At 38.4% G+C, this 16085-nt stretch overlaps 2 protein-coding genes across 12 annotated transcripts; one reads left to right on the forward strand and one right to left on the reverse strand.

Moving 5' to 3' along the window:
- Window positions 1-341: 341 nt before the first annotated feature.
- GCS2alpha (glucosidase 2 subunit alpha) lies at window positions 342-13538 on the reverse strand. 7 transcript variants are annotated; one of them, XM_022851684.2, is made up of 16 exons: window positions 13499-13538; window positions 10818-10949; window positions 9438-9677; window positions 9034-9213; window positions 8466-8532; window positions 8242-8268; window positions 7410-7457; window positions 6551-6623; window positions 6088-6262; window positions 5326-5358; window positions 4897-4956; window positions 3374-4374; window positions 2747-3254; window positions 2217-2416; window positions 1885-2076; window positions 342-1561 (listed from the first exon to the last, which is right to left on the reverse strand). In XM_022851684.2, exons 1-16 carry the CDS (start codon window positions 13510-13512, stop codon window positions 1461-1463), a joined length of 3051 nt encoding a protein of 1016 aa, XP_022707419.1. In that variant the 5' UTR covers window positions 13513-13538; the 3' UTR covers window positions 342-1460. The 7 variants fall into 7 exon arrangements, with proteins under 7 accessions (XP_022707419.1, XP_022707420.1, XP_022707422.1 ...); XM_022851685.2 differs by having other exon boundaries at window positions 13374-13504; XM_022851687.2 differs by lacking the exon at window positions 13499-13538 and adding an exon at window positions 12840-13288.
- On the forward strand, window positions 11684-15725 carry LOC111271111 (CXXC motif containing zinc binding protein). Of its 5 annotated transcripts, none has more exons than XM_022851706.2 (5): window positions 11684-11774; window positions 13800-14004; window positions 14328-14500; window positions 14655-14830; window positions 15521-15725. In XM_022851706.2, exons 3-5 carry the CDS (start codon window positions 14345-14347, stop codon window positions 15660-15662), a joined length of 474 nt encoding a protein of 157 aa, XP_022707441.1. In that variant the 5' UTR covers window positions 11684-11774; window positions 13800-14004; window positions 14328-14344; the 3' UTR covers window positions 15663-15725. The 5 variants fall into 5 exon arrangements, with proteins under 5 accessions (XP_022707441.1, XP_022707439.1, XP_022707440.1 ...); XM_022851704.1 differs by lacking the exon at window positions 11684-11774 and adding an exon at window positions 13520-13608; XM_022851705.2 differs by lacking the exon at window positions 11684-11774 and adding an exon at window positions 13589-13663.
- The last annotated feature ends 360 nt before the right edge of the window (window positions 15726-16085 follow it).

Below are 16085 nucleotides of genomic sequence, written 5' to 3' on the forward strand. Positions count from 1 at the left end.
TCAAGTGAATTGCAGAAGAATGGTTCATTCAACTACTAAAAAAAGAAAACGAAACATGGTGAACTAAAAACTAACAAAGATTGTACAAAGAACGTGCTTGGTATCCTTCTGTCATAAACAACTTCGCGCAAACTTCATACATCGAAACTGAACCGTGCTAATCTTTGGGAACGAACGGTTAATCGCCTATGTACTGCATACTATTTTCTGAGACAGTGGGCATTTTGGTGTTTATTAGATGACCTTTTGAGGTACATTGACGTGGGCCTTAATGAAACCTCAACTCTGCTATAAATTGATACTATTATTATTAATATTAGCAAACTAACATCTAAAATGCCTTTCCTCTATACAATTATATAATTTATTAAGAAACATACATTTACCATAATTATCACGCTGGTGTGCTCTCCTTTTGAGGCCCTCCTTGGTTTTGGATGCTCTTAATAAATACAATCCAGTTCACTTAAACCCCACTCATTATTATTACATGATCACAATTCTTCTTCTTCAAGTTCTTTTTTATCCTTGCCTTTTTCTTCTTTTGTTTACTTTTTAGCCCTGACCGGATGCGTCTAAAGGGGAATGTTTCTACATAACCAACAGATACAATTCGAACGAGCATTATATAATGTTTAGAACGACTTCCATACCATCTTAAATTTATACTTCCTTTACCCGGGCATGGTAAACCTTTTTGTTACCCTTCCCACTTACATCTCAGCCACTACCTAATTACCATCACTCTTTCGCTATATTTATCTATATTATATATATTTTCACTAATGATATTCTAAAAGTACAGTAGAAGCACAGACTCTGGTATCGGGTAATGTTGTGTAATGAGTGGGTAGCTATTTATAATAGATCGTCACGTAAATCTTTCTCATTTTCCCTTTACAGTTTTCCGTTAAGTCTAAATAATTCGTTATAGTTTTAATAGCAGTAAAAGTAATAATTAGCCATCGTCGTTTTCTTTTATACATATACCACTCGTCTGATTCGCTTCTTGTTCTTACGCGATACAATAAAACGCTCATTTACGCTTTCTCCAGTTTTTTCCTGTTTTTCCTCAAATTTTTAAAAAGTCACATGTCCTCCTAGGGAGGAGACAAAACAAGAAATTGTTGAGCACAGCCGTACTGAGGTTTTTTCCTTTACTTCGCTTACGATCGGTGCATGCATGAGTTATTTTTATCAACTATCGTTGAGCTACGTAAGTTGTTGTTGTTGTTGTTGTTAGGTTTTACTCCTTATTACAAGCAAAAACCGCCTGTTCTATTAATTCAATAAACTAAGAATGATTTACTTGTGAATTATTGAGTAATCTGCTCGCGTTCTTAAGTCAGTCCCTGCGATATCGATTTCTTCAGTTTATCTTTCAGCTATTCTTTAAATCACATTCTCCCACTAAATATTCTGTGTGTCAGTATATGCGACGACTAATTGCGTCACGTAATCTAGTAATAGAATTTGATGCTCCATGCCGAATCCATATGGAAACCGGGTTTACGGACGGTTACGGTTTGCTCAGCATGAGCGAACTCCAAGAGTTGGTCGCCTAAAACACAGACAGAATAATTAGGTTAATGTTACGCAAAAGGAGATGTTTTGAGTGCTAGCTTTTTTTTGCAAGACTTCAGTTTAACAAAAGAAGCAATAAATTTTCATGTCAGCAATGCGTCACTTTTAAATATAGTACTCATTGCTGATAGCAAATTCCATCCAACCGGAGCGAACATACTTAACCTATTTTAGGCAGAACAGCCCAAAAAGAACAGTGAATTCAACCTAATATCACTAAAGTCAAAACAAAAAGTTTCGAATCTGCAGTCATAACAAAGAAAAATAATCATGACGGACTAAAAATTTAGTTAAGCTTACCATAGGTAATTTTAGTGGGCAATTTAGGTACTCCAACGAGAACGATTCTTTCCACCCACGCAGGTGTTGTGAAATTCCCTGGGCCCTTGAGGAGCTGGTAATTGAGAACTCCATCGCGGTATTGTGCTAGCGAGTAGATTAGAGCTCCGGAACGGTAATCAAACGTCGCTTCATCGTCAATGTAAAGCGTTCCTATGGCAATGTCCAGACAAACATCAAGAAAAAAACTTAACTTCGTCTAGTTTAATATGTGATACGATATCTATATGTTGTACTATACAGTACTGCTCGTTTTTAGAACTAAGTTTTAACACGCTTATAAAGGTTCTTACCGTTGGCAGATGTGCCGCTTTTATCAAGTGCTATGGTAATGGTGTAAGGGTCTTTAGCTTGCAACGGTGAACTACGACGAACGCGTTCTTTAGTAAAAATTATTGATCCACCTCGTCGGAATACAGGGATAGAGGCTTGAGTTACTGCCTGTGTAACTTTGGTGCCACCCGCAAATTTCTGATGCGTCAAGTAATCATACCTGTTTCAAAGCACGTTTTTAGTCTTGTGTTGTTTAGATAGTAGCACAGTGTGGTTCCACTTATGAGAACTGTATATTAGGGCCGAAGCATGGGCTTCGGGTGGAGGTTGTCGATCCTACAATCGGATATTGTGTTAACATGCACGTTGTCTTTCTTACATTCATATAACATTAATGACAACTAAATCAAGTCTAAAAAACATTTAGAGAAAAAAAACTTCCTTCAGGGCAGAATTCCACAGAATTCGACTTGACTTGATTTCATATAATATAATAGAAATTAAAGTCAAGTCGAATTTCTACTAACTCATGGCAAGATTACCAACTTACCAAACAGTGTCTCTGCCTGGGAAATAAATATCGATGCTAGTTGCACCCTGCGTAAGCACCGGCTTCACAAGTAAGCGGTCTCCCACCAGATGCGCATCGTCCATTCCAAACGTCTCCTTATCCATTGGGAATTCCCACCACAAAGGACGCATCGGCGGTTGTCCATCAATTTCATTTTCATAGAAAAGAGTGTACCAAAGTGGGAGCATGCTATATCTCATTCGGAGTTGATCCCGTAAAATATTGACGGTAATTTCATCGAACAGCCATGGCTCGCGTCGCCTTGAGTCGTGATGAGCGTGCCCTCGGAAGAAAGGTTGATATGCAGCCATCTGATTCCAACGGATCATCATTTCACTGTCGGGACTGCCAAAGAACCCACCCACATCTGCGCCTACAAATGTAATGCCAGATATCGATAGCGAAAGCAACATAGGAATCGTCACACGAAGGTGATCCCATGCTGCCATATTGTCACCTGTCCACACTGCACCGTATCGCTGAGATCCTGTAAAAGCATAGTACATTAAACACGTATGCGATGAGCGTTCACCAATAATGGAAACTATTTAGAACTCTGCAATACATACAAATAGAAAACACTTCAGTTGCAAGTGAACAACATACCTGCGAAGAAAGATCGGGAAAGCACAAATGGACGTAACTTGCCCTTGGAGCGGTACAAATGGCCTTCATACGTCGATGAAGTAAACATCAAACCATAAAGGTTGTGCACGTCTCGATGCTCGACATCGCTCACATGCTTACAATCCTTCTGCATTGTCACTTCGGGTCCGTTGAAGACCGAAGGTTCGTTCATGTCGTTCCACGTAAATAGCTGCTCCGTCGAGCCCTTGTATTGGTCCAAAGCAAATTTTTTTGCCCAGTAATCACGAACTTCGGGATTGAAGAAGTCTAGGTACGACGAACTACCGGGCCAGCACCAACCGTCATAGTCGTTGCCCGCTTTATCTTTGACGTAATAGCCTTTAGCCGATGCCTCCGAGTGTACATGATAGTTTGGGTCACGCTTAATGTGTGGATCGATAATAGTTACCATATGTCGTCCTTTTGCTGTCAGGTTGCGAATCATTTCTTCTGGCTTAGAGAACTTAATGCTATCCCATGTGAAGTACCTTTTGCCATCAGTATGCTCAATATCAAGCCAGATAACGTCCATAGGAATGTCGTGCTCATCAAAGCCAGCGTCAACAGCACTAACATCATCCTGATCATTGTAGTTCCAGCGTGATTGGTGATAAGCAAGAGAGAACATTGGAGGCAAAGGTGTTGTTCCTGTGAGCAAAGCATATTGTTTCGCGATATCCTTTGGTTTGGGGCCGAGCATAAAGAACACGTCTATAACCCCAGTTTCCGAAAACCAGTGAGTCTCACGTCGAGTCTCGTGCTTTTTATTACTAACAAAGTCAACAACAGATGATAGCACTCCGCCGGCAGGTGATTCAATATCGATCCAGGTCTCACTTGGGTTTAGCCAGAGAAGGCCAACAGTTCGCTCCTCGTTGTGTCCAATCATCACGGGCACGGTTCCGTACAACGCCATCGGGTTATTAGTTTCGTACTCGAAAACGTCTAAATTGTACATTCGGTACGGATCCGTTTTTTCTCTGCGTAGAGACAAACGATGTAATAAAATATCAATAAATAAATCAGGAAATGAGTCTTGATCTCCATTAAAAAATCATTTTTTAAAGAATTAACTAGTGTACGATAGAATTAAATAGAACAAAGTTCACAATTCCAAGCGGATCGATCTCTACCGATACTGGTTTGCTTGGCCACAAGAGAACCTTTTACACGTACAAGGGAATGATTTGATGAGGGTATTCAACGCCAACTCAGCAATCTCCTTCCAAACAAAATATATCTATCTCCTAAGAAATATATGTTGGCACCAACCATTTCACAGCAAAGCCGCAATCAGCAAAATTTTATAATTAAAATCTTTGCGAAAATCCTACTTAGTGCACGCTTACAGGCACACACTAAAACCCATCACCTGCCACTGCAATTGATCCCAGGCGAAATATGCAGTCTAATAAAATTCGTTCGATACTGGGGTTTGCAGCGCTAAGGAACCAAACTTGATTTAGCTTGCCACCAACGAATTACAAAATTCAAACACTTACATAGGCACGCTCTGATTAGTGGCTGTTTTACTGCTTATGGCCGACCCGCTGTCCCTTTTGCTAATGTCAGTAAAATCCAACACAACATTCACAAAAAACAGAAAACAACAGAAATAACAATAGCAACGATAAAATTGCAGGCCGAGTAAAGATACAAGTGTAAAAAATCAACATGTACTAGAGAAATTATATTAAAGGTGACAGATAACACCAGCCGGAATTACAGAAAAAACTCACACCGTTCATCCGCCTGTAAACATACAGAAACTAGGAACTGCGGTCTACCACTACAATCGCAGTCATACTCTTATTTATATATCATCATTAAAGTATTAGAAAACGACAGAATAATACTAAAGGTAATATGCTCGGCACACACAACAGTTAATTTTAAAGTGTTGTCAATTAAAGTAAATCATACGGAATTACCTGAACCATAACGCAGGCCATCGAGAAGTGTCCCTTAATCAAAAACGAATAAGAGAAAAACGAGGCAGAATGACACATTCGTTCAACTAATAATACCCACACTTATGGTCAATCATCATCTGTTTCTCCTATTATAAACGTCCTTTACCGATATACTTACGTTGCAGCTGTTGTATTACAACATGTCCTAAAATTACGGAAGATACGTTGCCATTTATACCAGTCATCCGGAAAATGAAATTTACGTATACTGGTACCTACAAAATGGGAATCTACGCGTAACTTTTTGATGGTATTTTACACAAAAAGCATATCGGATTTGTTTGGTTTGAATTCGAAACATTTTAAAAAGCAGAGGTATCATACGTATTGATATTAGCTATGCAAAAAATGAAAATCAGGCCGGGTTAGATATGACGAGTATAAAATCCGATGGTCCAGGTGATAGTCCCTGGTTTGATAAAGATCTTCTATGCATCTATTTCACGGCAAAGTATGGTGAATATTGAAATTGTAAAATGCAGTGCTCGATCTGATATGAGACAGCCATAGAACAACAAGTGCAACTTCACGCCCATCGATACAGATTTTAGTTAGCCTGGTCTACCTGGACAGACGGAAACTGTAATGAAATACTTCGTTGGTCTTAAGATAGTTGTTTTCGAAATTTTTGATTTATAATCAACTTTGTGAAAATAATATGTCAATAAAAGAATAAGTACGTGAACGGATATCGACTTTCTTTGATTGATTCAAACTCACTTTGTGGGTCTTAGGGCGAAGCTATCAGCATGCTCGGGCAGTCCATAAACGAAAGTAAAATCTTCAAAAGTAAAATCCATGCCTACAGACATCGGGCCTCGGGGTTTCGAATCTATGTGACCTTTAAAGTTCTCCTCCCAAGCACCATCCAGATCTTCGCCTGTCTTGTTGGCTCCTGGGAAAAAAATCACAGGGAAAAGCATTTCAATTTATCATCTAATTTTCGCTCAGTTACATATGCACTCTATGACAGCAGGGTTATTGTTAGACACTGTATTAACAGCACCGTTAGCGTGTGACGTCGCTAGCGATATTGCCTTCCGGAGGGTCAGGCGTTCGTCGTACATGTTCGTGTACGCATGTCGATGCAATTCATATAGAATCAACAAGCTCTAATTTTATGTTATGCTGTTACAGTCTAATTGGCTCGATTATATTACTCTGGGAAGTGTGACAGTATTACCTTCATGGGCATTTTCCGAATTGTCCTTTTCAGTGTCAGCATTGGCGTCGATGTCCTTCTTCGCCTCACCATCCTAATCGACAAAAACACATAAATAATACAAATCCACAAAACGAGAGAGTAGACTATATAAAGACATGCAACAGAACCCCTTAACCGTCTACATTTACTGCTCTAGACATGAACAAAGCGCTCTGCGTCTTTTGAATACGTGTAGAATTATTATCAATATGCAAGATATTCAGGTACCTACTGGCTGTCGCTGCACATTTAAGGTTAAAACTATGTCCCATGCAAATTCTTGTTTCGCATGCGGCTTAAGAAGCTCACTGAATTTAAATGCTGGATCACTATCAGCCGCTTATCTCAGAGTTCGATTGTCATGAGATTTCAAACGAGAAAAATAAATACTGTACTATAACGGCTGTTGAAATCTGTTAAATCACGCACCTAATGGATGTCGAAAGGAGTCATGCATCCACTTAATCAATTCGAAATATGAGTGGTATTTTCTGTGCGGCGAACGTGTGTGCGGTCACAGTTCATACCCTCCGTGAGCTATGGACCCGCCAACTTCATCCGTATATTGATCATGCAATACAGCATTATCCTTTCTTCTTGCCGTACGGATTGAAACGAATCGGGCTACAGCTAGTAGCCCGATTCAGGTACGCAAAGAATTGATAGTATTTAAGTTAAATATGCTACTCCCCGAGTTTTCCCATTTTAACGCAAAAGCAGAAAAACCAAAGCATGCTATTTTATCTGGGTGCCCTCATTCGAAGCATAATAACTTAAATAGAGTTAGATTTTTTAGAGGGATGCAATTAGTGATCGTAGTATAAATATAATGTAATACCCAGAACTTTGAGAAGAATCCACCCGATAAGCTGGCTTTCTTTCCATCCTGACCCAGAAAGCAAGCAGTCCGAAAAACGTTTGAGGAGTAAAGAACACAGTAAATTTTGTCAGATGGATCAGCTGGTTGTATCACGACTCATTTTTTACGCATCAGAGGTCTTGCATGACACGAACACTGTGTTGTGTGCACGAAAGGCCGCTGGATTATATTTTCCGGATTTCCAAAAGGATAGTTAAAATGTAAAGCGCATTCTTAAATGAACATGCTAGTTGAGTGTCCGATACCAGTAAAGTTCCTGTTATCATAATCACATTTAAAGACCTTTTTTCGAACTATTACATCAAATATTTAGATGACACGGTAAGATGCGCTAGCATAGTCATACAGACAATTATAATAGAGCTATCCTTTGCACCGCGTTTTTGGTCAAATAGAAAGTTTGATTTGAAGCAACCGTTAAATAGCATATTTACTTCACTCGCTAAATGACGCCTAACTGTTTTTCTGAGGTTAAATTGACGTGAGTGCTTTGGAGGCATTTTCACCGCCACTTCTTTCTGTAGCAAAATAATCGCTCCAAAAATGCTATTCGACCAAACCTATTGCCGTCAAGTCTATTAGAGAGAGATTACTCGTTTTACTGCACAATGTATGGAAGAATACATCTAACCATCATTCGTCGAAACAGAAAATTACCATTCAAGATATGTCGAGTTATGATCAATGATATGTCTATTCGGAGTCATTCAATCTAATAATCTTTTGTTATAATTACCTGATTCCTATGTCGACGTTAATGAGACAATAGACAATACTACAATCTACTTACCACAATCTTCTCGCCACGTTCGTTATACTGAAAACGAAAGAAATGAATTCTATAAGCTTTATAATGTACGATATAAAGGAAAAGCCGTTTTGGTGTTTTTAGTTGCTTGAAACAACATGACAAGCGAAAAGTCCGAATCTACAAACAGCAGTAAATTTCTGCATAGACTCATACGGGACTCTTAATTTATTATGCCCGGCCGCTTATATTGTTCGTCTACTCACCGAAACTTTCGATGGGTCTACTTCATCATCTGCGTCCTTTTTTTCTTCTTCAGCCTTAGCGTTCTTTCTGTAATCCAGTAAAGTATACATCTAATTTGACAAAAAAATAATAGTAATTACATGGTAATAGTAATTTAAAAAGTAAAAAAGTCAAATGTACATTTCTAACGGAAATAGGAGTCGTTTATCCAAGCAATAAAGGAAGCATATGAAGTAAAAAAAAGCAAATTCGTCCATAATAATGGATCAACAGCAATACACATACCATAAATTATGGTAGCTTTTATCACAACAAAAAAACGTCAAATAGTTCAAATGGTTAAGTTAACAAAATATATTCTTTAGATTTTAGGTAAACCTAGTTGCAAATAAACGATTTTGGTCGAACTATCGCAAACTGTCAAATCAAGTGAAACTCTCAGTATTATATCCGGCAATTTGCACAATAATTTTAATTGTGGGCTCTCTTTCTAACGTGTTGTATAGCGTCACAAAAATGTTTGTTCCTAGTCAAGTTCATTCAGAATTCCTTTACTGGAACATTTACCACAATTAATTAATCACTTACTTCTCATGTTCACGATGTCGATAGTGCTCGAACACCATAAGACCACGCGCATTGCCAGAGAACACTAGGGTGTCTCTAGAATATACGTCAATGCGCAGCGGTTCAGCAGAAACGACTACTCGGCCGTCAGCTCCAAATGTGGCCTCCAACTTATCCTCTGTCTTGGATATCAACGTGATCCTGTATCATATTAGCCACCAACATCAATGTATTGTTTTTGTAATCTAACGTGTACAACTCATGCTTACCATGGACCCGGCAGAAGATAGTGGGAAAAAGGGAACCACAAATATTTTAAGATACAACGAGACGATGCTCTAGTCGAGCTTTCAAGAATACACGATATTAACATTGCGATATAGAGATAGGAAATCACAATTTCTATATGTATTTTGGATTCTTACGGAATGTTCTTGATACCCGAACGAAGCGCTGGTAGTGCTATGTAACGCCTAACAGGGCAGTTTTTTTCATCGATGGTCATCCGAAGAGTGCCACCCTCGATTCCTTCAAGACGAAGCATGAAGGCTTGCTGGTTGTGTGAGTTAAGAATGTCCAACTCGACGTGACTTGCATCTTTCTGTTCGGCAGTTGTTGTCAATGCGATAAAGGGTGATTGGCCTGGCTGGAGACGACGGTTACGTCTGGAAAGAATATAACATATATAGTGAAAATAACAGCTGATGTGTAGTAGTGGTCATCCAGCTTAGAAACTGGATCAGACGTTAAGTCCGCGGTATCGCTGCTTCAAGTCCCTTAATGCGCATATACACAATGGTTGCCAAAAGTAATAAAAGATCATTAGGTTTTTCAAACCAACCCTATTAGACGAACTAATGGAAAGCATTTCTCAGAGGACTCTAATATCAACGGTCGCGGCGCATTCCACAAATGTTATGAACATCTGTGACATTATCGTCAAACCCTCACGCAAACTTCCTGCAGCTACGTTTCATTCAACATTTTCCCATTCGACTAGTTTCCAGAAAAGTATCCAAAACTATAAAGTAAATATTTCTTTTGTGAACTGATAACCACCAGAGGTGTGTATCAACTATTCAATCTCTTAATAACTGCTGCCATTCTAAGACACTGTGGTGTGACCTTTGATAACTTCTTAACCTAATAGTAGTAGTAGCTATTTTATGTACGATAGATTGAAAACCGTTAACAAATAAGCGGCACCTACTGTTATTGATAACACCAGATTCACGCTAAAAAACAAACTGAACAAGTTATAAGGGAAATCCGATTAATTGCGATCGCTCACATAAAAAAAAGTCTTGGAACTTAACGAGGAGCCAGTTTATACCATACAGGTTCACACGCTAATCTATAATATATATATCGTAAAATTTGGCTGTTCTCGGCAGGCACGAAACGGCACTGGGTGAGCGCATTTTCTGTTGCCAGCTCTCAGCATAAGTTAACAGCAAAACAGTACTTCCTTTTTAGAACAGAGTAAAACCTCTTTGATATGTACATCCGGACCGCAAGCAGGGAAAACGACCTTATTCAAGTCAATCACAGCAATACCCAATTGACAATGAATTTAGTTCTTCATAACCCAGTTAACACTTGCATCTTAGCATCGTCCAATGCGTACGCATTACTTATGCTCCTTCTTTTATAATTTCCTATTAATAAAATTGCGACAACCGCACACCAGAATAAATTATAATAATAAAAAGAAACTGAAAATACTTAGAGCTGGTATAGAGTTCACCTGGCTTTTATCCAATTATTAAGGTTATATCTATCTAACGTCTAGCAGTGATACGTACCTACAGAAGCCGCTCTGCTCGCACGTTTTGAAGTTAGACCGATCAACTGCGTACGTCACCTCTAAGAGAAGAGCAACGAGGACCGTCACGCAAACCGTGATGGCAGTGCCACTGTGTAATAGGTCTCTCATTCTGCAAACACCATAATGCAAAGATAAATACACTTTGTAAAATTAAGAGTTCACTCACAGTAATTAAAAGTAAACAGGACATATTTCAGTGCATGAATTTGTTACTAAGTTGCCTATTTGTATATGTGCTAACCCAAACACCAGGCATGCATCTTTTACTCTGTATATCTGTGTATTATAGATATACAGCACTTGTTCTATTTTTATAAGACACAATTAACAAAAAATTATGAATACTGAACATTAAGTGTAACATTGTTTTATTGATACTCACCTAGATGATCGACAAAATAATTTACGTGAGTACAATTCAATTACCTCAGTCACGATTAATTGTTAGAAGAAAAATATCTATGATCATAACCGGCTTATTCTTGCTGTAAGACAATTACCTCGTAACAAAACATCACTAAGCGCGTTTTTCTGAAATAATATTCAAAAACAACACTTATCATGTCCTCATCAAGAAGGTGAGAAGATCAGAGAATGCCAAGACTAAGTCATAAATCTATCATAAAAAGCTTGTAACAGATATATTCGAACTTGATATGATTAGCTCTACCCACAAATTTCCGATAGATATTCACGGACTGGGTCTCGAAACATTCATACAATGGAACCTACGCATGGAAGACTGATACTCAACGGTTCGATAGATTTGCTTCTATATGCGAATAATCGGAGGACGCGTTACACGTTATCAAAGCATCATCTTGCACTCGTATTGTGCGACGCAAAATGGCGTCATGGAAGGCTGGAATATTGGACCAGTGGGACAAAATTGCATGCATCGAAAGATGCTATCCATTTCTTAAACCTCTAACAGGTATGTAGTATCTATAGATTAAGGCCTAATAAGCCTGACTGAATAAATCTCTCATAAAGATTTCATTCATAAAGATGATACTATGAACTAACGTACTGAAAATGGTGCAGATTGGTACGTTCACAACCTTGTCCTAGAAAACCTTTGAACGTTCCTTAAAATCTCGCTTCTGTTTTTGTTGGTATTTTAATTCTTGGCGACATAGATCGCATTTAGTCCAAATTGAGTTATTTTTTCAACACAAAATAATGTAGAGTACACCATAGGCTTGATATAGTCAATAGTTTGAATCGATCTACCTTTTAGAAGCATTTTGAAAAACTTTCGTACACCTAGAGCTTCTTAAGCTAAGGCTGTCATTTGTAGCTCATGATGATTTTAATTATTGGGCCGACAGTGTAAGGATAAACTGGTAGTTGTGCTATGAAAATATATATGGATAATGATCATTCGAGAAAGCAAGACGTATTTGAAACGTCGGCTATTACACAGTACAAGCAACATCCCAGTAAACCTAATAATAAGAAAACCAGTCCTTATGCTACTCACTTGATATACATAGTTTTTGTACGTTTCGTGCTACACTTCTATGTGTTGTTTCACAACAGTTCTAACAGACCGTTAATAGAATCAGTCTTCAAACTTAGCATCCACCAAACACATTCGAATACAGAAATAACGAATAGAGAATTTCTGAAACGCAATCACCATGTGGGTGAACTCTGCTGCCACCTGAAATCTTACTTTTATTTTATCATATACTTACCGAAGTTTATAAAGCGTATCGACCCTTGTGTCTAAAAGATTCTAAGTAATATACCCGTATATTACTTACAACTTTTTAGCAGAAATAAAAACACCTAGAAGAAGGATACGTTAAGATCCTTATGCACAGGGAAATTATTAAAAATAAGCAGTCTTATAATTATGGTTATACAAGAACCATAATCAGAATCAATGGACCTCATGAACTGAACCCCTCGAGCTGGTTTCGAATCTTTGCATCCCATAGGGTGACGACAATAAAAAAACCGAAGGCTAACCACGATGATTAGATCAACTCACTTCACTCAGAAAGTTAATAACCATGTGCAACTTTTACTGACATAGCCTGCTCGCGCCGCTAGCTTCGAGCACGAGTGCCATACTGTCGAACACGAGAAATATCAACCTCGGAACTTAGATCGTCTGTGGTCGCACAGAGCAACTGATGTTAACGTCAGTATGGATGGACCACGCACGCGTTATCTATAGACGGACAAAGTTGTCAGCAGTTCGAGACGCAAGATTCTACCCGGCAGCGACGACTGAGATGAGATCGATCACACATACCCACACATCTTTTTGCACCTCTTCTCGACGGTCACCATTGCGAGCCGTGCTATTACAGCCAATCGATGCACTGTGCCGAGCGAATAAAAATAATAAAATAAACTCTATTTGTGGCACTAGTGCGATTGTAAGAGAATGACTGCAAAAAATTTAGGAGACAATTCGACGAAATAGTAACTTCTCTATAGTAGAAATCTGCCCCTGCGTTTCCTATGCCGGCAACGATGAACCTTTTTCCAACATCTATTATTACATACGCAACGATACCTTCGTTATTGTCTGGTGTATCTGAAGCTTGTGATGTCAATGTGTGAACGGCATCACGGACGTAGTGGTTACGTTACAAAAACGAATAGGAAAAATATGAAGAGAGATCTGTGACGTATACTTACTTGGAGGCCGCCATGTTGGCACTCTAGCAGACGGCGCAAAATAGATGCGCGCCGGTTTTTGAAGCACAAAACTTGATACGTAAAGTATGCTCTGCTTGTAACCATCACAGGTGAACACGAATGAGAGCATTCACTGTGTTTTTTTTTAAATACATTTATTGATTTGTTGGTATTACCTAAGTATTTATAATTTATTTTAGATAGCAAATGCTATTATGCCTCGGTAGAGCAAAAATATCCCACTTCGATCATCTCCAAAACGTAAAGACTAAAAGCGTGTAATGATTATCTTTGTTTTCAGTCACCAATCTGTTTTTTGACTTAGACGCGGAAAAAATACGAGCACGCTTTAACGTGATTTGCGAGTGCAAAGTATCTGGCGAAGACAACGGCCTTCATCAGTTTGAACCGGGCTTAGCGAGGTTGTCTGGTTTGTTGATGCGCACAGAGCCGCTACTTGTTTAACATCAGTAATAAATCCAACGGATTCATTCTTAGGAAGCACAGTGAGTAGCAATAGTGGGCGCTAGCGTGGGAACACTGATAAAACTTAAATAAAATGGGATGAGGTGAATTTGAATAGATAATGATCTCATGCCTAATATTGGCGCGGAAAATGTGGTATGTCAGACACTGTATAAAAGAAGAAATTACGTGAATAGACGTTAAAAATTTGTAAGTCGATCTGTTTTTTTTGCGGCGAGAAAAAATAGGTTAGATAATCACTAAAGGAAGTGCAGGCCTATCTTTCGTGTTCCTATAAGAGATTAAGCAGTCTTCTACGTTTAGTCACTATCGATGAAATCTAATTTTAATTTCGATGCTGAAGGAAAACAAGCGGCCATCATGGTAAAGATCGGACTCGAACTGTGCGCTTACTTGGAGAATTTGGAGTCGCTAGCACCGACTGATGTGGCTTTCGTATGGTACTTTAAATTGAAGTGCGGAGCTTGTGGTGAGGTGCACGACAACATTGTGTCTCTTGAGCAATCAGAAAAACAGGTACGCACCTCTATGGTTTATGAAGTAAGAATATGCACACGAACTTTTATAAAAAGTTGTTTACAAAATTTAAGCAAATAAGTTCCAAAATTCCTGAATATTCAAGTACTAATGTCATAGTTTCAACCTTTTTTTTTTATTTTTCACCCCTTAGGCTATTCCGGATAAACGCGGTAAAGCAAATCTGGTAATTAAATGCAAATTGTGTCGACGCCAAAACACAATCGACATTCTGCCTGACACAATCAAACCGTACTCCGATTCAAATAAGTTCCAATTAATTGCTGGCTTCGAGTGTCGAGGCGCTGAGCCTATCGATTTCCATCCCAGGTAAATAACATCACAAACCCGAAGTCTGATTCTAGTATTCGCTATCTGATTTGGTGAACGTTCTGCGGCTGCTGATTTGGCAAAGTAACTTCTTGCGGACAAATCGGCATAGCATATCCGCTACTTTCACAGGCGATAAAACCAATTATTCTTGAAAAACTTTTTATGCCACAAACATACTGAAATCAGCCATGGCCTTTGCAGAACACATGATAGCTTACTAGTGCACTCATCTTAGTTTAACGGATGAGTCAGATACTGTGAAGTGATAGAAGTAGGTAAGTTCCATAATAAAAAAATTGTGCTTGGAAGCTATCGTTAAGTTTTCGGTCAGTAATTGACAACCTATTTCTTAGCACATGAGTTTTCCATCGGTAAATCGTAATGCGTTAATGATGTACTTGAAAGAGCTCGTTGGTACAGATAATGGTAGTGGTAATGATTACACTATAATTTACTACATTACCCCCCCCCCCCCCCAAGAATTATTTTGGAGTACATTCTGTGGGTAGTTCAATGAATGAAAAGCACTACATCATTATCAGTTGTTATTATTACTTAGCAACATTAAGCCCATAAATATAAATCGCAGTAGGGCATATGCTATCGCAGCACGCGATGTTAAATTATTTGTATTTTAGATCCAAAATGTCTGTATAAACTCTAAAATTAATTTTATTTTACATCCAGCAATGGTTGGATAGCGAAAACAGAAAAAGGGAGCACGTTCAAGGAGGTCGACCTCAGTGAAAAGGAGTGGGCCGACTACGATGAGAAACAGTCACAAACGGTCGGCGTCTATGAATTAAAATGGCAATTTCGAAGGATATAAGTTAATATTATAATAATATATATATAAACATGGGTAAATAAACTTTGTTTTTATATTATTTTATACATTTCTTAATTTATTCTAGTATTTATATGCATGTTTATATTATGCGTACATCTCGGTCAACGAGTCTGATAATTAACAAAAGTACAACATGCGGGGTTTATTTAGGATATGGCAACACTAAGTATGTTACGACGTTACACCTTAAGGACCTACTAGTATATACATACATCTGAATAAAAAGTGGTTATACAGCCGTATTTACTATGGCAAAATCCAAAACTGTAGGCGTTATCTTGAAGTATTGATAAAATAAATTGCTTAAAGCAGATAACCCTATATCATCTAGGAAATACAATTCCTAAAGTTGCCCGTTTCCTCAGACCTTTGAGGAAATAAAATTTAACGGAAAATCACATC

Source organism: Varroa jacobsoni, unplaced genomic scaffold (assembly GCF_002532875.2).
Source record: "Varroa jacobsoni isolate VJ856 unplaced genomic scaffold, vjacob_1.0 contig00344, whole genome shotgun sequence".
Taxonomy (NCBI): Eukaryota; Metazoa; Arthropoda; class Arachnida; order Mesostigmata; family Varroidae; genus Varroa; species Varroa jacobsoni.

Bases quoted from the DNA above. Each gene is read 5' to 3' on its own strand.
- GCS2alpha (XM_022851684.2), bottom strand. The intron at 8,533-9,033 runs GTAAGTGATTAA...ACTGGATTACAG, and splicing joins CGACATCGTGAACATGAGAA to AAAGAACGCTAAGGCTGAAG. The intron at 6,263-6,550 runs GTAATACTGTCA...TTTTTTTCCCAG, and splicing joins TTCGGAAAATGCCCATGAAG to GAGCCAACAAGACAGGCGAA.
- LOC111271111 (XM_022851706.2), top strand. From the start codon at position 14,345: ATGGTAAAGATCGGACTCGAACTGTGCGCTTACTTGGAGAATTTGGAG. The intron at 14,501-14,654 runs GTACGCACCTCT...TTCACCCCTTAG, and splicing joins TTGAGCAATCAGAAAAACAG to GCTATTCCGGATAAACGCGG. The intron at 14,831-15,520 runs GTAAATAACATC...TTTTACATCCAG, and splicing joins CCTATCGATTTCCATCCCAG to CAATGGTTGGATAGCGAAAA.